General features: G+C 45.2%; 1 protein-coding gene across 1 annotated transcript; it reads right to left on the reverse strand.

Moving 5' to 3' along the window:
* Positions 1–1,235: 1,235 nt before the first annotated feature.
* On the reverse strand, positions 1,236–17,592 carry CCDC77 (coiled-coil domain containing 77). The gene is made up of 12 exons (XM_024224489.2): positions 17,512–17,592; positions 16,760–16,814; positions 13,756–13,972; positions 11,920–12,062; positions 10,511–10,607; positions 8,936–9,008; positions 8,533–8,630; positions 6,323–6,471; positions 5,750–5,996; positions 4,511–4,636; positions 4,229–4,381; positions 1,236–2,914 (listed from the first exon to the last, which is right to left on the reverse strand). The coding sequence occupies exons 2-12, from the start codon at positions 16,795–16,797 to the stop codon at positions 2,768–2,770; spliced, it is 1,488 nt and encodes a 495-aa protein (XP_024080257.1). The 5' UTR covers positions 16,798–16,814; positions 17,512–17,592; the 3' UTR covers positions 1,236–2,767.
* Positions 17,593–26,407: the final 8,815 nt, after the last annotated feature.

Here is a 26,407-nt window from a genome sequence, read left to right on the forward strand (position 1 = left end):
TATATTTGCTTTCAGACCATTGATTAATATGTTGAATAGCATTGGGCCTAGTACCTTTCCCCATGGAACCCCACCAGAAACACCCCCATTTGATAATGATTCCCCATTAGCTACTACTTTTTGAGATCTGTCAGTGGCACAGTGATCGGTTATTTAGAGTCACCTTTGGGCCCCGGCATTGGTTTGTTTTGGAAACGGACATTGGAAGCAATGCTTTTAAATATACATCACATGGATTTATCAGACATAAGAAAAACAAAAGTAACACTTTGTGCCTTCTGACCTTGGAGGTGACCTATGACAAGTTTCCAAAATAAAGAAAGGGATTTACAGAGTCAACAGTAGTATAATTTTTGCAGCGGGGAGGGGTTCACGTCCTAGGGACACACTGAAAATAAAACGGCTTGGGCAGCACTTGGGTTTTGCTGGATAGATGCCTTGACAGGCACAACAGGAGTACCATGATGTTTGCTTTGCAATAAGCACAGGGCCATTGCCATGCTGCTGGGTTTTGCCTTTCACATGACACTCATTACTGGAAATAGGGAGCTGTGAAGAGAGAAACATTTATTTAAATAACCCGGGATTAAACAACCTGCACCCACTGGCTGTCATATAAGGAAATGCAAATATCTAACTCGATGAGCAATTCCTTAACTCGGAGGAGCTGAAAAATTGACAGAGCTCAGGAAGCCAAGTGCTGGCTTCTTATGAGCAAAAACTTAAGGTAGGTGGAAGCTGCAGCACAAGCAGCTAATATTTCATTACATAGTGTGATTCAGTAAGGCCATCAGGAGCCAGATTTTTATATCCTAACTCACAGTGAGAGCATATGAGAACTCCCATTGACTTAAGGGAGCTCTTGAGTAGTAAAGTGAGACTACTGGGACCTCTGGCCACAGGAATATGCCCCCACCCACCTGGCTAATTTGCAGGGATTGTCAGAGACAGCAAGTCTGTTACAAAGAGAATGCACCAGTGCAAGAGGACCCTTTGCCTCACCTTCCTCTCACACACAGTATGAGCCAGGATCCACTTTGGCTACCACCCACCAGCCTGACTGAGGTTGGCTATACTTATCCCTCTTGTGGGACTTTCAGCAAGAAGCGCTAGCAGTAGATATGATTGGAACGGGGAGGGGGCACCTGTGTTAGCCACACCCTCCAAAGAGAGAAGAAAGGGAACCACTTGACAAGGAAACTTCCAACTTCATTTTTAATTTTAAAAGTCTGGATTACAAAAATTAAAATCACAAAAATTGATTCTTTGTCCAGTAAAAAAATAAAATTAATTAAAAAAAAATCAGGAGCCCTGGTGGAGTATGCCAGAGATCCCAGAAAGGGATCAGCTTTCTGACATCACATTTGGCAAGAATGGTATAGGGTTACAGCAAGAAACTCCATCAAGGCACTGAGACATCTTTATAAACACGGTAAGTCTTCTTCCCTTAGTTTGTGCGTAGGAGGTAAGGTGGGGAGTTCAAGTTGCAATATGCTGCATTACAAGTAAAGGACAATATACCCTGCAAATACAACTAGGCTTTAGACTAGTTACAAACCACTGCCAAGGTCTAGCCTATGCTCCAAACTGAAATCATCTTGCTACTTGGTTTGGGGACAAGGGTAATGCAACCAGGGTTGTATTTATAGTATAGACAAGCTCTTTGGCCTCATCTGCTCTAGCCTTTATGCTCCTTCAAAAGTTTTCCACCATTGTTACTGCCCATTTATATCCAGCAGCAGTCAGAGGTGCCAGTGGCTGCTAGTAGTTTAACTATCGTGTTGTTCAGAGCTGTAGGGTTAGACAACATTGGCAGTTAAAAAGGCAATGGCTGGTCTATATCAGGACTTCCGCCACTGGTGGAGATGAACTGATGGTGCCTTCAGTGGGATCTTTCAGTGAAAAAAGTGTTAGAGGGAACACAGCTTTGGAGTGGGGGGTAAGAGAAGGTTGTGGAGGTTTGAGATGAAAATCTCACAAAAGAAGGAGCTTTATAATGTGACTGTTTCTCTTTCTGGCCTGTCCAGGCTGGCAGAGAATCATGCGAACAGAAGCAATTTGAAAACACGCTTATGCTGCCCAGGATATATAGGATTTCAGAGTGTTTAGGCAGAATTAAATAGACACTTTCTAGATGAAGTAGGGATCTAGTTTAGAAAATGCAAATTATGTCCTGGGTGCATTAGACATCATAATAATGTTTAGTCTTTGTTTAAAAACGGCTTCTCTTAATACAGTTCCCATGACTGTAGAACAGGGCTTTATACAGTCCCTCGCTTCTTGAACAGCATCAGGAGAAAATATTTGAGTCCTGGAGGATTAGTTCCTCTCCATGATTATCAGTTACACATGTAGCTTTTGTTGTGTTCAGCTGCATTCTGGACAGCAGTACATTTTGCCCTGTGCTAATAGTAGGTGAAGGTGCCTAGAGGCTGTAAACATGTCCTATGGAAACACTATAGAAGTTACAAGATGACTTTGATACAGTCTACAAATGATCTCATCTACTAGGAAAGGGCAGTAGAGCAAGGCATGCTAAGATGAAAGGAATTTCCCCCCCACACACAACCTAGCATTGATTTCCACAAACTATCCAAGCCCCACAGCACACTGATATACCCTTGATTCACAGCAGGTTACGTGTTCTTAAGTTTCTGTCACAGGATGCCGGAAAGCAGATTTATGAAAGTTTTTCTTGAAAATGTGACCTTCCTAGCCTAGCACTGGCCATGTTCCGTGCACCATTGTGCTGGGTGATGCATCTGTGTCAGCAAATCCGTAGCTCGTTCTCCAAGCCGTAGATTTTTGCCTTCAGGTTTCTTAGCTCCCCTTGAATTTTCCGGGTTCGTCTGTTCCCTTGGCGGACCTCATGCAGAATTGCGAGGTCCTGGTCTGGTCCAATGTTCATGGTCACCTAGCGAGAGAGAGAGAGAAAAAAAAATAAAACCAGAAAGACTTAGTCTATGGTGTATGATCTGGAGAAAGTTATGAAGAGAGCAATCCTGTCCAAGGAGATTCATTGTGCCTAGCAAGGGGGAACTACAACCACAGTGTGTCTGAGCTGCCCTGACATCATACATGGAAAGGAGCCCCAGGATGGAGTGTAGATAATGTAGGTGTCTTGTTAGTACCATGTGGGTGTCCTGCAAGTGCAATGGAAGAGGGATTTCTAAAGTGTAATTGGAAATGTATCAGTAAATGGTCAGTTGTTTAACAAATCATTTCCAGTACGATTTAAAAGGACTCATTAAAATGTGACAAATTATATGTTTCTTATTACCCAGCTTTTTTGTACTTAAGTCTCAATTGTAGTCCCAGGAGACATCCTCTACAGGTGGTACTGAAAAGCATATCTTGCCTTGGTAGAAGACTGCATTTGGTTATCGAATAGTTCTTTTTGATCTAAAATAACCAGAATGATTTAGGATCATGGTTGTTATGTCTAGCTTGTATGTTGTATTTTACTCATGCACCCCCTTGTGGTCAAGTATGTAATTTGAACAGGACAATACAATTAGGCTGAAATAATTAACTAGGTATTGACATGGATTTGATTAACCATTTCCTTTTCTTTTCTTAATTTCTGCAAATTAACCATTCCTTGTGGTATCATGTGAATAACCCTTCCTATGCAGGATATTCCAGAAGTCATTATATCCTATACACGACCACCTGAACTTACTTCTGCACTTTGAGCCCTAATTCTTTGCACCAAGTACTCAGGTCTGCTCACACGGAAGTTGATGACAAAGCTCTCATTGACTTCACTGAGAGCAGAATCAATATCTAGAACCATCAGGAGAAAAGCCAAACAGGTCTGCAACACTCCATACAGAATATACTTCTGCAGTTAATACTTGCTTCACAGTGGCATTGGGAGAATCAGATTTTGTAAAGTGCTTGGAGATATCAGATGAAAAGCATTAAAGAAGTAGCATAACTCAGTGCCCTAACTACATCCACTGTATAATCACACCAATCCCTAGCAATCTGGATGCCTATTCAATTAACAGCTATGAATATTTTTCTCTTCACAATATACATATAACCTGTAACTTTCCATAACACTGAAAGGTACCATATGTTACAAGTATCTAAAGGCCCAAGTGAGGAAACACAGGAATTTCCAATAACTTAAGCTCCAAAGATCCGAAAATTCAACCCTCCCCTCACCCGCCCACAGGCCAATTCCATCTCAGCCCTTGCCCCAAAGGTGATCAATTATTACCTTGAAGAGCTGTTTCTCTATGTCCTTCAACCTCTGCCGAAGTTGCTTGATGTCATTCTTGAAGCCCTCCACCTCCATGCTACGCCGTTTCTCCAGGGCCTCATATCGTTGGGTCATTAGCTGCAAACGCTTCCCCATCTTCTCTGAGCGCTCCTGGGGATAGGAAAGCACAATAGAATTTGTAGGGAAGGGCACCATCGACAACACAAATATGGAGAAGGGGAAATCAGACAACTCCAAGAGGCTGCAAACCCATCCTGCAGCAGCAGACAGAAGATTTACCTTGAAAAGCTCTCGGCCAACATCTCCTTCTTCACGAATTCTAGCCAACTCACCCTCCAGAGCAACACACTGTTCTCGGTACATATCTGCCAATCGGTGCGCCTGTGTTAGCTGCTCCTGTAAGGACTGGAGCCCAAGAGAAAGGATTAGGATTAATAGATGCTGGAGGCAGGTAGCCAGTACACACAGCATCTCCCTCCCTAAAGAACAAAGGTGGGACGCAAGGCAATTGTCACAACTCTGTGAGTGCTCTTTGGTGGAGATATCATGACAGAAAATAACCAAATGAGTAGCCCTAGAAATTGGAGTTGGTGCAGGTAGCCAGACAAGAAAGATTAGAGATCTAAGAATGCAAAAACTCCTTCAAATTACAGGAGCAACTCTGTTCAGATGAGACATTAAAGTACAAAACAAGCCTGGTTCTATCCACCGTGTAGTCATCAGAACCCACAACACTTTTTTTAAAAAATAGCAAGAGTTGGTCCCACTGTCCTCAGTCAAAAATTCCCCATCTCACATCTGTTTGGTTGCTGCTCTCCATCTCAGGGGTGGCTGCATTTCAATGGTGGATAAAGCAATTCCTTTAGGTATATACTGTGGTTAGTAAACTATTATGGGTACATGTAATATGAGGGCAGTACAAGTTCCCATGGTTCTCCCTGCAAGTACATTAGTTGCTGAAGAAAAAAAACCATACTGCTGGATGGGAGCAGCAGAACTGTGAGCGACATTATTCCCAAAAAAGCAGTGTTCTCACAACAGCAGGCAAAACACAGAGTGTGTTCTTCCTACCAGTAGTCAAGAGAATTTGTTCCAAAGGATGGCTGCCCATTTCATGCTTGGAAATACCTAGTCCTAATAAAGAGCTTGAGAGCTGTGCAACGATATGTCACTTGGCAGGTGGAACAAGCTGAGGAGCGACATGCTTGTTTTGGATGTGGAAGGAGTGGGGGATATTAGTCTTGTGAGACAAAACCCCGTGGAGCGCTATTCTAAACTAATAGAGTTCTAGCTACATAGCATTTTATCTTTAAAGTCAATAAGCAACAACATCCCCTGTAAAGTGAATCTTTCTATGCCTCAGACAGCATAACAAATGTATCCCGGTAGGAGAATTCCCGCTCTAAAACAGGGAACACCAGTTTCTCAGTAAAGCACCATGGTGAGATCCAATCCTAGACTCTCTCAAACCTCCATCCATAAACAGGTGGATTTCTTTTCAAAGGGAACAGCAATTACCTTGAGTTCTCCACTCTGTGCTTTCCAAATTTCACTCTCTGCTTGAGAAATTGGCTTGATGTCTCTCTCCTTCTTCTTCTCTCTCTCTGGCTCCCTGCTGATGATAAGCTGATCCCTGCTTACATCAAGCTTCCTCAGCAGACAGTCCTTCTCTGCCATCCATGATTTCTCATTGGCTCGTGCATCGAACTTCAGCTGAAGGAAGTCACGCGTACTCTCATACAGCAGGTTTTGAGTCTGATGGAGCCTGAAGACAGGGATTGCACTAGAGTAATAATATCACTGCCTTCCCCAATTCCCTTCATCTTTCACCTATATTCTCACTGGGAATTTGGGTGGGCATGGGATGAGAGGGGCCAGGAGCTTCCCTCACATATTTTCAAGGGCCAAGCTCTCCAGGGATGAAAAAGGATTTTTAGTTAGTAATTTATTCAATCAATCAATCTCCAATTACATCCCAAGCAACTGATCAAATACTCTGCTTTTCTGCCTATTAGGTTGTAAACCTGTAGGTGATTTTTATATTCTGGGTTTCCTGCCATGATTAAACCAGAACCATTTTCTTGCACTCACTTATCTGTTAGGGTTTTGATCCTGTCCTGGTCCCTCTGATGCTGGACCTGCACTTCCTCTATGTGAATCCGCCTGTCCTCTAGCAGTGCATCAAGCTGCTCTTTGGATAACCGGGTCTGCTCTTCCATCTGAGCCTGCAGGGCCTCCACCTGGATTGGCACACAGGGAAGGCATAGAGTGAGATCCTGCACCAGGAATGCTGCCCTGCTTGAGAGCAGGGCCGGCTTTAGGGCGATTCAGCCAATTCCCCGGAATCGGGCCCCGCGCCCCTAAGAGCGCCCCGCAATGTCCCAAAGAGCTGCCGCTGAAGTCCCGCCACTGTCTTCGGCGGCAGCTCAATCGCTGCCGCTGTCTTCGGTGGCATTTCGGCGGAGGGTCCTTCCTCCGCGGCAGCAATTGAGCTGCCGCCGAAGACAGCGGCGGGACTTCGGCGGCAGCTCCTTCGAATCGGGCCCCGCAGTGCCTAAAGCCGGCCCTGCTTGAGAGTCCTGTTTAAATTCCAGGTTAGGCACAGACACAGTGAGAAAACACCCCCTGCCCTAAAATGCTTTATTATACAGGTCTAATTTCTCTGCAGGACTTGAAGTTAGGAGCAATCTGCTTTGGCGCTCTAGAAGTTTCCTGTAACAGATTTCCCTACCTGGTGTGAGAGAGACACTTTACAAAAGGTGGGTCAGATTCTTCATTCATTTCCTGCATTGGGCACAGGAAGGAAAGTGGAAGGGCAAAGGTGAATTTAAGTCACTTTTGTGCATCACTAATTCTGACCACTGTTGCAATTTAGAGCAGCCCTAGGGCTCTCATCATCCAAATGCTTTTCTTGTTTCATGCCAACCTTACCCCCCTTGTAAGTCCACCGCAGAGAGAGCTAAATAGATTGGGAGTAAGTGGGAGGCACTGCCAGGATAGCATAGAGTGGAGATGGGCAAGCCCAATGTAGGGATAGAGGGGATAGGCAAGCAGTATGTTTGGCTGTCGTATAAACCCCTGTGTGACACTGTATGGAATATGTGGACCACCATATGTGGGCACCAATATTATAAAATTGCAAGGAATCTGATCAGATATGTTGTGTGAGGTATCTGCAAAAATGTTACAATTTGCCAAGTATGATAATCTGGTTTATGTTTGTATCACCTTTGTATTAGGAGTTATAGATATGTACGGTATATCTGTATTTCAAACTGGTGCTATGCATCTGGGTGACATCCCCAGACAGATTGGCATCAGCACCACCTAGCCTGCTTGATGGCCCACCAAGGGACATCAGCTGTACAATAAACCAATTAAAAGATCGGGGACCACACCTGATGAGTCAGCAAGTCATGTATGGGCATGCCTATGGACAGAGAACTCTAAGGTTTTTCCATGTGCTGTGAAGCTTGTGTTTGGAATACAGGAAGTGCAAGCCTTATGGCAAAAGAATATAAAAGGCAGCTGCATCTTCTCCATTTTGTCTTCAATCCTGCTTCCTACCTCTAGAGTAACTTTTCTATAACTGAAGCTCTGAACAAAGGACTGAATGACCCATCCAAGCTGTGGATGTGTTCCAGAGTGACTTTCAAGCCAGCCAACTCACCAGCACTGCTAAGAACCTGATACAACATGGACTTTGTAGTCTGATGTATGTACCAAATTGCTTTACCATTTAACAACTCTCATCTTATTCTTTCTTTTATAATAAATCTTTAGTTTTAGACACTAAAGGATTTGCTGGTAGTGTGGTATTTTGGGTAAGAGCCAAACCTATACTGACCTAGTAAGGCGACAGGTTTCAGTGGTAGCTGTGTTAGACTGTATCAGCAAAAAAAAACGAGGAGTCCTTGTGGTGTCTCTAAGGTGCCACAAGGATGCCTCGTGGTTTTTTTTGACCTAGTAAGGTGGCTGTCTCTTTGGGTCAGAAGAACATTTTGTATATGTGAGCAGAGTTTTGAAATAACTCCTCATTGTATTGGACCGAGGTGCTGATTGGGAGCCAGAGAACTGGAATGCAGTAAGAGGGCTGTGTGATTCCTCCCCCCCCCCCTTGATAACTAATGTGGGGGATCAATCAGAAGCACAGTTTGTGACTGATTGGTGAGTGTTAACCACCAGTCTTTGGGAGAATCTGCTCTGACCTTGCCATTTCCAGTGAAGGCACCCCATGTCACCACAGGTCACACCATGCACAGGCAGAAGTTGCATCTGTTGATCAGTAAATGCTCTTTTACCTGCAGTAAGAGTGTTTGATTGTCTCTGTGATATCTCTCGGGACTTTCTGGTTTCTCTCCTTTTGCTGCTGGCTTTGATGTGCTTCTTTTAGTGCCGGCTGCAGAGAACAAGATTAATTGAGATAACTACTCTACTCCTTTCTTCTAGCCTGTGTGTGAGACTTTGCCCAGCAGGGAATATTGTAGGTGTGCTGGCTGGCCTGAAGGAAAAGGAAAGGAAGAGCTTGCAGCTACTGCACCACAGCATCTTCCGGCAGGAGTCACTGCAGAAAACATTCTAGCACTGGCTTTGGGGAGCTCATGGCGACTGCACCCTTTTTACACATCCAGCACTATTGTGATATTTAGCCACCCTCCAGGTACTTGTCTTCTTGGGTGGTATGGAAAGTCACTTTTGGGGTACCTGTTCTGGAAGTGTAAGTATCGCTCCGTTCATGTGGATCCCTGGATTTGACTGGTTTTTGAGGAACGGTGACCTAGAGGAGCAAAAACAGATCTGTTACCTGAGCCCAGTCATCAAGAATGAACACTAGAGTGTGTGAAAAAAGACTTAAAAGAGCAGCATGCCCATCGGTGCAGCAGGAGCAAGGTAAAGACATTTGCAAAAGAAATACCAGCATTGAGAGCAGATGTCCGCTACGATGGGGCTGCTTGAACGTTACATTTCCCACCTCTTACACCACTGTATAGTTCTCAATGATTGGGGATTGGTGACTTCAATGGGAACAGGATTAGGCCTTTAGCAGAAGATCCAGCATTCAGACGTGTGAGGGAAAGGAGAAGCAACAGTGTGCTTTGTTCTCCACTTACCCTCTTGCCAGCTGGCGCACTTAGAAACATATGTGCAACAAATCTATGTATACCCATCCACTTAAACCCAGGAAGAAATCAAAGGCAAGAACTAACTGCTTGGTGCAGCTATGGATCCTGATCAAACTTGTGTGCGGAGATCCACTCAATGCAAGAAAAAGCGGCCATTAGGGAGCTGACACAGTTCCCTCATTCTCATGGCACTTCTGCAATGGCTCCAGCTTCAGTGTTTACACCAGCTGGCCACAATCCCCAAGACACTGTATGCCAGTAAGGAATTAGCTCTGGACATGTCCCTTCCCCACTCCCTCTGCCAGGGAGTTAAACTATCAGAACCAACTGAGAGCTCCCGCACACCAAAGAAAATTCAGGGCTGCTTTCAAGGACTTTTGCAAAACCTGAGCAGTGCAGATGGCAGCAAGCAACCTTTTAAAGCAGATTACGCATCTGGGAGCCAATCACGCTCTCCGGCGGAAAATTAAAACAAAAAACAAACAAAAAAAAGCAGAAGCCCAGCCCCCATGGGCAAGCCCCAAAACAAGCAACACAACACACTACTTAAAGAAATGAATAGGCAATTACATACACAAAAGAAGCCTATATAGGCTTGCTGGGCGCCACTTGGCAGCCTGCAGGAGGGACTAGACAACAGCAGAGAACGTGGCCCATTATTTCAAGTCTCACTCTGCACCCTCACATCACAGGATGCCCTGTTTTTGCCCCCCCTTCATGCCCTGAATCACAGTCGTGACCTTTCTGGTCAAACAGGACTTGTGTATGGGACTTCAGATCCATATACATACTGCTGCTGAGAGTCACCACTCTTGAAATCTGTCACACTTACTCTCCTGGAGAACAACATACTTCCTTTGCAGCTCTCCTGCGCAGGAAATGAAACCCGGATTTCTCAGCACTAACTACCAAGACAGAGGGAAGGCCTCACTCTTTGTCTTGAGTCCCAGCACTAGTTTATTACAGCACATATCAGACCAACACAGAGCCAGCTGAATTTCAAACATCTACGTTTTCTGGCAATACTCTCCATAGTTCTGTTTTGTCTCTTTGGCTCCTCAGTGGCAACTCACTGTGTAGAGCTTCTAGGGACTGAACCCAAAGCAAAATCTGCCAGAGAAGTGGCAAACAGGCTATTCCCAATGAATGGTCTTACCTTGTGTGGAGGCTCCTTATGAAAATACGTAATTTCTCCTGTGTCTGTTCCCACCAAAGCCAAGAGATGCTGAATCTTTTTTCTGTCTTCCAGCTCCCTGGAATTCATGGAGAAGCATCAGCACATTTCTATTCCAAAATGCATCAAGCCTGTACTCTCTCTAGAGGTTGTTACTGTAGTTAAAGGAGCAGCTCTAACCTGTTCTTCAGATTGTCACAGCCCATGAGGCAATGTTGTCCTTAAGCCAGACTGCTAGAGACCCAGTTAACACTGAAGATGCATGGGAGGAGTTTCCATTTCTGCTGGTGCAGTGAGGAATTCCCCTTTTAGTACAGCCTGATAGTGGTACATGGGCTTATATAGGGATGGCAGATGCTGAAAGGACAGGGTCTGTGAATTTATTAATAAAAGCTCATAGTCCAGGGGGAATATGACCTAGTTAGGAAGATTCAGAAGACTGAGAACCTCCTTTGCCTTAGAAGCCCATGTATTCCACCACAATGTCGAACTCGATGGATATACAGGGTTTTAGGCACCCCTTTGAGGGTACACAAGAACACTACCCACCACACATAAAAGGAGACCCCATCAAGCCAACCAAAAACTGCTGAGATTAATTCCCAGCCAGAGTTCAGTAGCATCTTAGGGAGGCATGTGCTACTGAGAGCTAATTTGGTGCAGCTGAGCCTATTCAGGCTCATTACCTTAAGAAAGACAAACAGGGGGTGTTGACCAGAAGACAAAACAGGTAGCTCTAGGGAAAACAGAGGAGTTACCCTCTTAGAAAACACAGACCAATGAGTTTCCTGCTTCTAAAACTGCAGAGGAAATGCAGCTAAAGAATTATGCCAAGCTCATGTTAAATAGATAATTTTGTGATCGAACCTGACCCTTTGGTAAACTTTTGCTCTTTGTTATACCCCAGCCCTGTTTTGTGGGCCTATATTCTGCAGCAAGATCCTTGGATCCTCAGTTTCTCAGGTACAGCAGACTAGGAGTCCTGCAGCACAGTCATTTCACTTTTTTTTAAAAAGGAAGTTTGTAATAATTGAATAATGGTCAGTACAGTAGATCTGCATAGAAGGGAGAAGCAACAGCAGCATTTCTTTTGTTCAGTTCAGCATTTGGGAAGATTTTATAGGGCCTGATCCTCAGAAGTGTGGCACACCTGCAATTTCCACTGACTTTAGACCCATAGTGAGAATAACAACAACTTGTATTATAGTGCCTAGGTGCTCCAATTACAGAGCAGGACACTGTGGAATGTGCTGTACAGACACAGAACAAAAAGCTTTCAAGATGGCTCTACTAATTCATGTGGCTTCCAGAAACACTACCTGCCCATGAGAAACAGCTAAGAAAACTCTTCCCCCCACCATCTCCATCCCTATCCCCTCCCAGCTCCGCACCTGATTTTCAGCCGGTCATTCTCAGCATAGAGGCGCAGCACATGTTCCCTCTCCTGGAAGAGGTAAACTTGCATGTCACTCAAAGCCTTCTGTAACTCTGCAATCTCCTGTTCCCGTTGACGCATTTCCCACTGTAGTTTGTGCTATGGAGAGAAAACAGGGCATGTGAAATGATACTAAGCATCTGACAACAGAGACAAAGAGCAGCTTTTGCCTCAGATGATCCTAGCCTGCATCTAAAACTAGCAGCTGTTTGTGTCAAATTACTAGGATTGGCAGAATTTGCCTTTTTTTTTTTTTTATAATTGATGAATACTACTGAATTTTATTTTTATCAATTTAAGTTTTCACGGTTGAGCAAAATTATGTTTTAAAGCATTTTTTCAATTTTTATCACTTTTAAATTTTCACAGTTGCAGGAGCTTATGGGGATGGGGCAGGTCAGACAATAAGTTGATGACAGTAGACATTGAGATTCGAAACATTCAAGCTTTATAACCATTAAAACATCAATGATCATCATATGTCAAAACATACAAAGTAAACAGCCTTAAATCAAACTAACAAGTTCTCAAGTGGCATTTTTCTTACTTTGCCTATCTGTAAATTTTGATCATTGATGGAAATATTTTTTTCATCGGTTTGTGTGTGTACCCTGAAATAGATTTATCAATATTTACTGATAAAAACCCAATTCTTCCAAGTTCACAAATGCCTGACTTAAATTGGACCACCAAACTTTAACCAGCAGAGGGCAGTATTGGCAGCTTGTCTGGAGAAGATTTTTCAACACTGAGCGACTCCCACCATGCAATGCTCTGCCTTGATGCTTGATGGAGCAACCTATCCTAGATGTTATTCTCAAAAACCTCCCCTGGGTTAAGGTTGGAGTACTGCAGGGTTTAATAATAAGCGTTCTGACCAATTACAAAATTGGCTCAGCGATCATGGTTTTCATGGGGGAGAAGTAACTAACTCATCAGAAGAGCATTCCTGTAGGAGAGGGACATGGGAGACCTGCAATGTTTGGCGCCTTTCCCCACTTTGACCCAGATGTGCAGCTGAGATATTTCCTACATCTCCTGAGGGTTCTCAGTCTATTTCAGAGATGGCGGATTCACGAGCAGCTCAGTGTATAATGTTTTAAAAGGTGGTCACTCCTCTCCCAGCTACCTCCTCAGTAGAAAAAGTGCCAATTTTACAGGACACAGCAACACAACCACTCTGTGACTGATGTAGTGAAGCATTAGGAGATCATCCTGCTTGTTAGAAGAGGCTCCATTTTGTAGTATAGTTTTTACTTAGATTATAAACTCTTTGGGCCAGGAACCACTTTTATTTTGTTTTTACAGCACCTAGCACAATGAGGTCATGGTCCATGACTGGGGCTTCCAGGTGCTACTACAATATAAATAAAGTCTGTCCCAATAAAATGCTCATTAATTTTGGCCAAATGACCATTCACAGGTCCACTGTGGAGTGCAGGGCAAAGGAAAAGGGTAGTGCAACAGACCAGGTGAACATCTTAAGAAAACTCCAAACAGCGTAAAGGCTTCCCACAAGTAGAGCCCAATAAACTAAAACAAAAGGACTTCTCTCAGTAAGCATTTCTCCTCCACTGGCTCTTAAACTGGGAGACCAGATGGCAAGAATTCACCCACTTCTAGTGGCTCAAGACATAGTGATTCCCCTTCAGCTCAGTCCTGCCACATTCCCCAGCAATTCCCTTCATGAATTATGTCAGCGATGTTAAATCTTCAACTAAAGGAGAGTATTAACCCTTTCTCTGCCAACCAATGGTGTATATATATAGTCCATCACCAGTAAGCTATTTACCTGCTCATCATATGTTCCTTTGTATCTCTCTAGCCTTCTCAAAAGGTCCTCGTGTTCTTCATCAAACTCAGCGATCTTCTTGCGATAGTATTCCAGCAGCTCCCGGGAGGGACGGAGGAAGGCCAGGCGCTCACTGATGGAAGGGAGAGGAGTAGAATCCCCCTGACTTGGAGTTGGAGAATTGGTATATCTGGAGGAGACACGGGGGGCTGCCAATCTGGACAGAATGGTGGAACACACACACACGAAAATAGGTTTCAGAGTGATAGCAGTGTTAATCTGTATCAGCAAAAACAACAAGGAGTCCTTGTGGCACCTTAGAGACTAGGGTTTTAGCCCACAAAAGCTTATGCCCAAATACATTTGTTAGTCTCTAAGGTGCCACAAGGACACAAAAAAATGCTGCTAAAATAATGAAGATGAAGGAACCAATGGCCATTCATTCATACAAGCTCACAGTACCTTACAATGGTGACTGTTCTTGTAGCAGAACTACTTTCTCAGACAAAGTTTGAACTCCACACAATAACTGCACTAGGATAATGTTAAAAATCTGATTTCAAGGAAATAACCTTTTTTTTTTAAAAACAAAACAAAACTGTATTTAGCTTTAGTACTACAATACATTTAGTTCACATCTTCTCTGCCTCCAACAGTCTGAGCTCAACATTACTAAAACAGGATGTGTGGCATTTTGGAGATACAAAAGCTTATGCCCAAATAAATCTGTTAGTCTTCAAGATGCCACCGGACTCCTTGTTGTTTTTGTGGATTCAGACTAACATGGCTACCCCTGATACTTAATGTGGAGCTATGCAGTGTTGTTGTAGCAGTGTTGGATATTAGAGACAAAGGTGGGTGAGGTAATATTTTTTATTGGACCAATTTCTGTTGGAGAGAGAGAGAGAGAGAGAGAGAGAGAGAGACAAGCTTTCGAGCTCCATAGAACTCTTCCTCAGGTGTGGAAAAGGTACTCAGGATTTATGGTTTATTACAATAATCTGTAAACGACTAACCCCCCTTTCTGTGTTATGGCTACAGGGGTGTTAACAGGCTGCTTCACCTTGAACGGTCCCTTAGAATATGTGTTAACTTCTTATGCTAAATTATCAGTTTGATCTTGTATTTAGTTGTGAAGCTCTTAGTACCTTTCCCAGACATGAAAAAAAGACCTCGGTGTAGCTCAAAGGCTTGTCTCTCTCACCAACAGAAGTTGGTCCAAAAAAAGATATTACCTCACCTACCTTGTCTCTTTAGGCCTTGGCTACACTTGCAAGTTACAGCGCTGTAAAGCCTCTCCCAGCACTGTAACTCACTCCCCGTCCACACTGGCAGGGCACTTACAGCGCTGTATCTCCCTGGGTACACCGCTGCAGGTACTCCACCTCCCCGAGAGGAATAACAGCTGCAGCGGAGTGGCTACCACTCACGGGTGTGAGTGTAAACGGCTTGCAGCGCTGCACTAATCACCTTGTCAAGTGGCCAATCCTCTCCATTGTTGTGACTGGCTGCAGGAATGCGGAAGTGCCGGTTTCAAAGCTCGTACCACAGAGAAAAGTAAACAGATTGCAGCTTGCTTTGAGTGAGTGAGTGAATGAATGAGCAGGGGGCCGGGAGTTGGGAACTTGCAAAATAGAGAGATGACATGCTCCAAAAAGCACACTCTCTCCCCCCACACTCCGTCACAATCCACCCCACCCGTTTTGAAAAGCACGTTGCAGCCACATGAATGCTAGGATAGCTGCCCATAATGCACCGCTCCCAACACAGCTGCAAATGTTACAAGTGTGGCCACACCACTGCGCTGGCAGCTGTCAGTGTGGACAGACTGCAGCGCTTTTCCCTACTCAGCTGTACGAAGACAGGTTTACCTTACAGCGCTGTACAGCTGCAAGTGTAGCCAAGGCCTTTGTACATTCTCAGGGTCCTACTGGATTATCACTGCTCCTTGACACAACAGCAGCTAGAAATGGCTTTACAAGTTCCAGTTCAACAGGAGACTGCATCCTTTCTTTTAAGCTGCACAGAAATAAAACTCTCACACTCTGACAGCGTGGGAAAGAGAGAAACTTTTAAATGTGTGTATTTGGCACCTAAATAGGATATTTAGGGATACACTAACATCACATATATATATATATATATATATATATATGTCGGCATGCAAAATCCACCTGCAATTGTGATTCTAAATTTTGGCACAAAACCTGAGCTTTGTGAATCATTAATTTGTAAATTTGGAATGTGTTTGAGCAAGTGCAAGTGTAGATGTGCATCTATACACAAACCTCAGGCTTCGCTCTGAAAACTTGGCCCTTAGTAGCCATATTGAGTAGACTGCCTTGGTTTTCAGATGTCAACTCTAAAAGGACTAAGAATAAGAAAGCAGCTTAACTAAGTAATTATTTGCTAAACAAATCCATTGCCAGAACCTGGCTGGATGCTTAGACCTCAAGAGCCGGCCAGATGCCTCATGAATGCATGAGACCAAAGTGATGGTGACGCTAATGGGAACATCTAGAGACCTGTTATCACTATTGCTGCTCACATCAGGTTTTTGATATATTAGAAACCTGAGGAATTCAAGACCTTTAATCTCCAGACATCGTAGGTGAGTGCTGAAGATACATTAATACAACCATTTTGTATAGCAGCTTTCACACCAACTGTATATGAAATTGCTTTAGAGTTAAATAATAGTTATAGACAAACAATAGCAAAGGGAGAAAATAAATATAATTATGGGTAAAAAAAATGGCTTTAAATTATTTGAATTAGAGTACTGTTGAGGAGTTGCAGAGGAGAAGACTCTCACAGCAACAGTGATAACACTATGGGATAGCAGAGATTGGACGCTGGCGTTAGACCAGTGTAACGAGTGGAAAAGGAAGATTGGAGCTATGCAATATGACGGAGGTTAGAGCTAGTCCCAGGAGAGCAATTTAGAAGCTAAATGAATGGGGAGGCAATGGAGCTGTTTGAGGATAGCAGCAGTCATACTCACCTTTTGGAGGTGGGGGACATTCCTGGAGAGGAATCCATGGTGCTCACTCCACCACCTACAGAAGTGACAACAATGTACATTTTAGGAGCAGAGAGCATATGGCCAGCTAGGCCGGAAAAACATATTAACACCTCTCTAGTGACCTGTATGGAATCGGGGTCCCTGGTAGAACAATGACTAAGACTGGGCCAAACATGCCCAGTGATGTTTAAAAACCACTGACTGGGCAGGATTTTTGCAGTTCCTTCCCAATTGCATGAAACTGGTCCCTAGATTCCTGAGGGGAGGGAGGGAGAAACCCCAAACACCTCTGAAACAGTTAGGATTTTCACTCAAAAAAAGAAAAAAAAAAAAAAACCCTATAGCTATATTGAGAGCAAACACCTAGCACTTTCTAGAGTTCTGAACTTTCCTATATTTCAAATTGCCCTGTGCTGCCCGGCCAGCCGGTCCCTGCCCCGCACCCCCAGCCAGTCAGTCAGTCCCTACCCCGCGCCCCCAGCAGCGCCCTGCCAGCCGGTCCCTGCCCCGCGCCCCCAGCCAGCCAGTCCCTACCCCACCCCGCAGGCCCAGCCAGTCAGTCCCTACCCCGCGCCCCCCAGCAGCGCCCTGCCAGCCAGTCTGTGCCCCGCGCCACAACAGCGCCCCCTGCTGCTCCACCAGCCGGGACGGGTCTACAGGAGCCAGGCCCCCGCTCCCCCCGCCCCTTTGCCGCCTCCCAGCAACGATCCCAGAGCGGCGCTCTCGCCTACCGAAGCGCGAACCCAAGCGCCAGCCGCTGCTCAACGGAAAAGAGCCCAACCAAACAGCGCGGCAGCGCCAGCCAACCACAAGCTGCTGCCGCGTTTGGGTCCGCTCCGGCCCGCTGGCCGCGCGGCGGGGCCAGCTCTGCGCAAGGCTCTCTGGGAAGCGTAGTTCTCAGAGCACTCCCTGGGTGCGTGCGGGAGACCGGTCCTCACAAGGCAGAACTGGGAGCTGTGTGTGTACTTAGGAATCATATGTTGGGGCTGCGTGCGGACCTTATCTCTATTTGCTATTTGAATGTGTTGGAACGGACAGGAAACGTTGGAAATGAAAACACTGTAGGTGAAAAGAAAAAACCTGGAATTTCTGTTCCCATTAGTGTGTAGAAATTTTGAACTTTTCCAAATTTCCTGATCAGCTCTAATTTATGTTAAAATGTTACCATGTACTGGTCGATGCAGGCTGTGTTGTGATGATGATCTCTCGTGCCTTTACATGCACTCACTTTATTTCTTGAACTGGGGTAGTTCCATTTTTAGAACTAGTTACCAGCCAGCCTTGCACAAAATACATGGTTTCAGAGTAGCAGCCGTGTTAGTCTGTATCCACAAAAAGAACAGGAGTACGTGTGGCACCTTAGAGACTAAGGTCTTAGTCTTAGTCTCTAAGGTGCCACACGTACTCCTGTTCTTTTTACAAAATACATCCTAGCTTTAATATATATTGATTCAGTGTCATATACACTATACTATTAAGTATATTATTATTAATACCATACATGAGTAGTGTTGTCTCTATAAATATTAGTGATTAGGATAAGACCTTCATGAAGAACAGATTATCCCACCTCCACGTATTGGGGGCTTTTTTAAATACTTTTCTCTTTCCTTTTATACTTTCATGGGTCTGATCCAGTATGGCAATTCCTAGCAAAGCCTTCCAGTTCCTAACAAAGCCATCAGTTGTTTAAATAGAAAATATTACTTGTGTACATGAGCAGGATAAATCACAATGTACACTTACTGTAGCATAATGTATCTCACCTACTATTTCTTTCAAAGTGATAAGATGTTAATTATTAAGGCTGCAGAATTGGATTCTTACTGTCTCTTGACAGAAAAAGCTGATCAGTTGCATGGGCACTAGAACAATTTGTACAGTGGGGATGCTGGAAGCCCATGTACCAAACTGTAATCCCTGTATATGATGGAAACCATTTCAAGCCAGGAGGTGCAGCAGCACTCCTAGTTCCAGCACCTGTGGTCAGTTGGTAAAAGAGAAAAGAAGATTGTAATATCCTGGCAACATTTGTCTAAATGATGCATCTCTGTATGCACTAGCAAAACCCAGTGTATTTTAAACTTTGTGTATTAGAGGCCCTAGACTCTGGAGGTTTTCGAAGCTTCTTCTGAAAGCCCCCCAAATATTCTACACGTAGTTTTCTAAAAATCAATCTTGTTGTCAGTTGGAGGCCCTGGTCCATTTTGCTAGGAGGGAATCTGAGGTGCTGGATGCTCCCATGATGGAGTATAAACTTAGGATAGAGACTGACAGGGGAAGAGTTAACCTCTCCTTCTGGGTAGAGGCAGGACCACAGTGGCCTGTCATGAGCAGAGGGTTTTACATGGTAGCAAGGCTCAGCCTTCTGAGGGGAATTAATGAATACAAGAACCATGATGGAAAATCCTCACCTAATCACTAGCAAACAAATTATATAGTTTAAATTCAACTCAAAGAGGAAAGGTTCATGATTTCATTGTCAGAGATCCCAAGTTCAAATGTCATAGTTTATGGATTGTTTAGGTCATTAGTTCTCAACTTTTGTACTGTGACCCTTTTCACATAGGAAGCCTCTGAGTGCAACCCCCCCTTATAAATTAAAAACACTTTTTTATATATTTAACACTATTATAAATGCTGGAGGTAAAGTGGGGTTTGGGGTGGAGACTGACAGCTTGTGACACCCCATATAATACCCTCAGGGGGGTTGAATCCTGACCCCCAGTTTGAGAACTCCTGATTTAGGTGTTACTCTTGCACCCCACAACCAGTGCTTTGTGTTATTTTCACAGTCTGAGGCTCACTTCATATAAAATATTTAACCTTCTAATGTAAGTATGCAGGAAAAATTGCAAGTTTCCAAACCAGCTTTGTTTCTTAACACCTTTCTTAAATATTACAATCAAAACTTTCTTAATGTACTTACAAAACTGAGTTTTGTCAGATCACTTTCCCCCACCAAAACCCAGACTGACAAACATAAACAAGAAGACAGGAAAGTGGAAGAGGAAGAAAGAACAGATGCTTTTTTTAACGGTCCACTATTAGCTGGCTAGTGATTGTTGCCAGCTGCAGGCTGGAGTTGTGGCTGTCCCTCGGATATGCAGAGTTCTCTAGGTCATCGGAGGTCAGGTTGGAAAGGCTAGATCAGAGATGAAATCCTACAGCATGACAGTTTCCTCTTCTCTCCCAGGGGAAGGAGACAATGCAGGTAGCCTCACATGAGCAAAAAACAAACAAAAAAGCCCACAAATGTATCACTGGCTTGTGTGCATTGATATTTGATCAACACCATGGCCTAAGGTTCAATAAGTTAAACACACTAAATTGGAGGAGAAAGTTAGGGGAAGCAAAATTAAAAGAGAGACAAGGCAAACAAAATATAAGACAAACTGCCCTTTCCAAGTTATTCTGGGGTTCATACATCTCAGTCCATCAATTTAGAACTGCTATGCTGCTCACAGCAGTCTTTTCCAGAGAGCTCCACTAGTCTTTTAACCCAAACATTTTAAAATCAAAACCAAAAACAACCTTGAGCAGTCTCAAAACATATCCACTAGAAACCAGCTCTCAAAACAAGGTTCTCAAACATATTGGGTCCTATCTAGCATGATTTTTAGTTAAGTGATTTTAGACTTTTCCCCAAGTGTCCCAAGGGCCTTTCATCTATTATATTCTCTCTGTGAGGTCAGCTATGTTGGTTGGTCCGTTGACACAACAGACCCCCGGGGGAGTAGAGAATGATTCATCTATACACCCACCTCCCAAGAAAGCATCTAGTGTAGCTCCTGAGGGACAGCTAAGAAGCTCAACAGAAGCACCTGCACCCCCCTCCCCATGGAACGGTTTACTGGGGTGGGATGGGGTTGTTTCTCTCTCTCGAGAGAGACAGCTGATGGTGGGTGTCATATACACAGCCAAACTCATCAGAAGTTGGGGCAGCCTTGTGAACGGGGGAGGGGGGGGGGGGAGGGAGATGGGAAACAACCCTCTGCAAAAATATTATAGGTAGGTAGCAATGCCTGTAGTTAAGATTGCCTAACATTTTCTATTATAAGATCTTTATCCAGTTTAACTGTTTGGACTTAAATTTTCTGTCCCTGTGGAAAAAACACCTATACCCCGACATAACGCAACCCGATATAACATGAATTCAGATATTACACGGTAAAGCAGTGCTTGGGGGTGGGGGCGGCGCGCGCTGCTGACTCTGGCGGATCAAAGTAATTTCGATATAACGCGGTTTCACCTATAACGTGGTAAGATTTTTTTGGCTCCCGAGGACAGTGTTATATCGGGGTAGAGATGTATAGGTGTTTTTTCACAGGGACAGCAAAAAAACACATTCCTGGTATAAGCCTTTCAAGGTATAAGCCTTTCAAAAAAGTCTCCATATGGACATATTCAGTAGAGACCTGTTAGAATTTGGCAGCTAAATTCTGTGAAGATTCCGTCTCAGAATTCCATCTGTACTGAGCATGCTCCAGCCCAGGATGTAGGAGGCTGAGTAGGACTACGTCTTAAATTGCTGTTCCTGGCTGCAAGGTGACTGGGACCCAGTGTGGGGAGACAGATTGGATGAAGAGCGGGAATAGTGTTGTGGGGGAGACTGGGACTGGCTAGGTGAGGACCCCTGCCTTATTCAGTGCACAGGATGGATGGTACTCTGGGTAGGCATCAGGATTGTGTAGTGAAGAAAGTTGTCTATAGGACCTTGCCTCCTGTGTTGCAGAAGTCAGTAAGTATATAGTCAGGGCCGGCTTTAGGCCGATTCGCCCGATACCCCAGAATTGGGCCCCGCGCCTTAGGTGCCTTTTAATTTTTTTTTTTTTTTTTTTTTTAAAATACACTCACCCCAGTGGCGGTCCGCTCTGGGGTCGTCGTCGGCCCCGCTCCCCTGGCCAGAGCGCCGGCCGGAGCGCGGCAGGCCTGTGGCCCCACGACCCTGCCCGAAGCACGGTTGCCCCACGGCCCCAGCCAAAGCGCTGCAAGCCCTGCGGCCCCACTCTCCCGGCTGGAGCGCGGCAGCCCCACGACCCCGGCTGGAGCTCGGCAAGCCCCGCTCTCCCGGCTGGAGCGCGGCGGCCCCACGACCCATGAGAATAAAACAAAATACTGAACTGCTCATTCAATGGGCACTCTCAGTCCTGTGCTCTAAACGAAGCAGGGAACTGACTGGTGGAAAAAAATAGTATGTGATCACGCAATTAAAATTCTTTATCATGCATATGCATAAGGGAGCCAAATTAAAGTTGGAAAGGCAATCTTAATTCTGGCACATCCTAGCTTTTGAGCAATTGATAGAATCCCATGAAATTTGTTATTTTAAAACTATTCATTCATTCTTGAATTTCATATTATTTTGTTTTACCCTGCCCATAGGGGGCCAGGTGGCTCTGGAGGTGGGAGGTAGGGTGACCAGATAGCAAGTGTGAAAAATCAGCAGATGGCGTGGAGGTAACAGGTGCCTATATAAGTGCCAGCAAGTTAAAAAGTATGGATTGGATGAATGGACTATAAGGTGGATAGAAAGTTGGCTAGATTGTCAGGCTCAACGGGTAGTGATCAACGGCTCCATGTCTAGTTGGCAGCCGGTATCAAGCGGAGTGTCCCAGGGGTCAGTCCTGGGGTCGGTTTTGTTCAATATCTTTATTAATGATCTGGATGGTGGGATTATTTGCACCCTCAGCAAGTTTTCAGATGACACTAAGCTGGGAGGAGAGGTAGATACGATGGAGGGTAGGGATAGGGTCCAGAGTGACCTAGACAAATTGGAGGACTGGGCCAAAAGAAATCTGATGAGGTTCAGCAAGGACAAGTGCAGAGTTCTGCTCTTAGGAAGGAAGAATCCCATGCACCGCTACAGACTGGGGACCAACTGGCTAAACAGCAGTTCTGCAGAAAAGGACCTGAGGATTACAGTGGACGAGAAGCTGCATATGAGTCAGCAGTGTGCCCTTGTTGCCAAAAAGGCTAATGGCATATTGGGCTGTATTAGTAGGAGCATTGCCAGCAGATCAAGGGAAGTGATTATTCCCCTCTATTCGGCACTGGTGAGGCCACACCTGGAGTATTGCATCCAATTTTGGTCCCACTACAGAAGGGATGTGAACCAGTTGGAGAGAGTCCAGCGGAGGGCAACGAAAATGATTAGGCGGCTGGGGCACATGACTTATGAGGAGAGGCTGAGGGAACTGGGGTTATTTAGTCTGCAGAAGAGAAGAGTGAGGGGGGATTTGATAGCAGCCTTCAATTACCTGATGGGGGGTTCCAAAGAGGATGGAGCTAGGCTGTTCTCAGTGGTGGCAGAGGACAGAAAAGAAGCAATGTCTCAAGTTGCAGTGTGGGAGGTCTAGGTTGGATTTTAGGAAACACTATTTCACTAGGAGGGTGGTGAAGCATGGGAATGGGTTACCTAGGGAGGTGGTGGAATCTCCATCCTTAAAGGTTTTTAAAGCCCAGCCTGACAAAGCCCTGGCTGGGATGATTTAGTTGGTGTTGGTCCTTGTGACAGGGTTCGGACTGACCACTGTGGCGCCTCCTGCTGGTCATCCTCAGGAATTAGCTCAGTCCAGTGGAGCGCCCCTTGCTGGTGGTGTCCCATCCATCATCTGTTCCTTGCTGGTATCTGGACCCGTGTTGCTCCCCGCTCGGTAGTGTCCTCTTCAGGCCACTGCCCTCCAGCAGTGCCCCCTAGTCCATCCTCACCCCCTTCTGGGGGGGGTTGTTCAGCAGTCCTTGCACTGGCCTCAGTGGCCAACCACAACCTCCAAAGTCTAGCCCCTTGTCTCAAGGGCCAGTTGCAATTTGTCTCAGCCACCCTACTGCATGGCCAGGTGCAGTACAAGAGGGGGGAGAGACCCAGGCCCACCCACTACTCTGGGTCCCAACCCAGGGACCCTCTAGTGGCAGCCTCCCTACCCTCCTTCTCTCCCCTTATCCAGCTGTCCCTAGGCCACTTCCCCTCTGGCCCCTTGCACCCTCTAGGCCCTTTCTCTCCAGGCCCACAGTCTGGCAGGTTTTGGGCCAGAGCCCTACTGTGCTCCCCCTTAGCCTGCCCAGCACTGCTCTGTCTGAAGTGCTAGTCTCCTGCTCTGGAGACAGACCTTCCCCCAGGAAGGTCTGGGACAGACTACCTGCTGCTCTTCTGGGCAGCCTTTATATAGGGCCTAGCCTAGCCCTGATTGGCTGGCTCTAAGGTCGGCCCTGATTGGCTCTCAGTAAGCCCTTTCCAGATTGGCTGCCAGCCTGCGCAGCCGCTCTGGCCTACTCTAGCCCCCTTCACATGGAGTTGGGGCACTCGCCCCGCCACAGTCCTCCTGAGGTCTCTTCCAACCCTAATATTCTATGATTCTAAAACAAAGCCCCGAATATTGGGACTGTCCCTATACAACTGGGACATCTGGTCACCCTAGTGGGAGGCCTGGGAGCCCTGTAGGACAGGAGCGGTAGGAGCCACAGTTGTACGATGAGTTTTTCATTTTATGAGTTCTCTTTCATTTTATGTCACATTTGCAAAAAACATGATGCTCTAGTGATTGATTTAGCAACCTTACCGTTCTCTAATGTAGCTTTTTGTGTTTAATGGGATAGAGGACAAGGGACTATGTGTGACATACTGCAGGTGAGCTCAGATGGTTAGTCATCTACTAGAACTCTTGAGGTCTCTACTTGCTTGTTGGATTGAGAGCTACTAGCAGTCCTACTTTGCTCCCCACTTGGCATCCTTTGATCTACACTGAAGGGAAGGAGAGAGGAGATGGGGCCTGTGAGTGTCCCCTTATCCGCCAGGACCTCTCTCTCTTCTAGGCTGATCTTACTCTGGGAGAGGACTTGGGGGTGGGAACACTCAAAGGATTTGTCCCTTCTACTCTCAAGATCAAAGGGCAACCAGAAGGGGAGTGCAGCGGGGCTGTGGTGGCTCAGACAGGAAGTAGTGGGAAGGGCAGGGAGCTCAGCATTCAAGGTCAAGGTTGGTATAGCTGCCAATAGACCTGGCATATTGACTGAAACATCAGTTACCTGATATAGGTTTTAAAAATCCAAGACTATGCTGGCCAAAGCAGGGCAGTTGGCAGCTATGGCCACAGACAACCGCTGTTCTTTGGCATCAGAAAGATCCTCTGGGTATTGCAAATGTGGAATAATTGTCCATTGGGATGTGCAGGCAATGGGCATAGCCTAGAGGAATAAGTTGGAGTTGCAGACCCAGGCTATGTCTACACTACCACTTATGTCAGTATAAGTTATGTCGCTCAGGGGTGTGAATAAGCCACCTCCCTGAGCAATGTAAGTTACACCGACCTAAGTGCTAGTGTGAACAATGCTATGTTGGGGGGTGGATTAATGAAATCAAGGGGAGAGCTCTCTCCCATTGGCTTAGAGCAGCTGCATGAGAGAGTTTACAGCAGCGCAGCTGCATCGGTTCATCTGTGATGCTGTAAGCTCTCTATTGTAGCCATAGCCCCAGGAAATCCTGATTCTATTACTTGCTCTGCCATGAACTTGTGTGGCCTTGGCAAGTCATTTAACATCTCTGTGCCTTTGTTTCCTCATCTGTATAATGGGAGTAATTTTTCCTTATCTCGCAGTACTGCTGTGACATTTAGTAAATGTTTGTACAGCACTTTGAATATATAAAACACAAGTTCCTTAATATGGATGCATGTACTTGGGACTGGTGGCCTGGGTTGGGCAGGCAGTGGCACCTAATGGCCGATGTCCTGAATTCCAGACAGAAAAGAGTGAGGCTATGGTTACACTAGAGAGTTTACAGCGGTGCAGCTGCACCAATGCAGCTATGCTGCTGTTAGCTCTCTAATGTAGCCGCTCTAAGACAACAGGAGAGAGCTCCCCATCGGCTTAACTACTCCAGGCCACGTGAGCGAAGCGCTGCCCACACCAATGCTTATGTCGGTGTAACTTATGTAGCTGAGGGGGGTGGTTTATTCACACCCCTGAGCAACATAAGTCACGCCGACATAAGCTGTAGTGTACATATGCCCTTAGTAGCCCATAAGCACCCTTACAACCTAGCGAATATCTTAGAAGAGGCGCAGGAAGTATAAAACAGGAAAATAGATTAAGAATATGTAGAGAAGAGAAGGAACACTAGTTGTTATAAAGGCCTAGGCATACTGTTGCTGGTGTAGTATTTGGGGATAGAGTGAAAATTAGAAACAGGTGTGTTTATACATATTTTAAAGAGATGCACAGAGTTTCAGATCAGTTTTTGTCACTTGCGAGGACTGCAGAGTTAGTGTTAGTTGATAATAATCTCTTCACCAGTTTTTGAATTTTCAGAGTTGCACACATTTACGTTTTCAGCTTTAAAAATAACTTAAGGCTTGTCTGTGCATGGCAAACTCGAATACCTGAACTTTAAAAACTGAAACTTTCTCTGTGGTTACTCACTGCTGAAGACTAGTTTCCTGACATTTTTAGTGGAAATATGGACTAAATTAAAAAAATTATAAACTACTGAAAAATTCCTTCTGCTGTGTGCAGTACAGAACTTCTAATTTAAGGGATATTTTATTATTTAAATGACTGACACACTGTAATAGAATACTGGCCTTTTAAGGCCAGAGGAGGTAGTTATCCTGTTCCATGTGTCCAGGGAGG

The sequence above is a fragment of the Terrapene carolina genome, unplaced genomic scaffold (genome assembly GCF_002925995.2).
Source record: "Terrapene carolina triunguis isolate 2854851 unplaced genomic scaffold, T_m_triunguis-2.0 Scaffold190, whole genome shotgun sequence".
In the NCBI taxonomy this organism is placed as follows: domain Eukaryota; kingdom Metazoa; phylum Chordata; order Testudines; family Emydidae; genus Terrapene; species Terrapene triunguis.

Excerpts from the sequence above, each read along its gene's own strand:
- CCDC77 (XM_024224489.2), bottom strand. The coding sequence starts at position 16,797 with ATGGATTCCTCTCCAGGAATGTCCCCCACCTCCAAAAG. Across the intron at positions 12,063-13,755 it reads AAGGAACATATGATGAGCAG|CACAAACTACAGTGGGAAAT; the intron begins GTAAATAGCTTA and ends TTCTCTCCATAG. Across the intron at positions 2,915-4,228 it reads TAGAGAAACAGCTCTTCAAG|GTGACCATGAACATTGGACC; the intron begins GTAATAATTGAT and ends CTCTCTCGCTAG.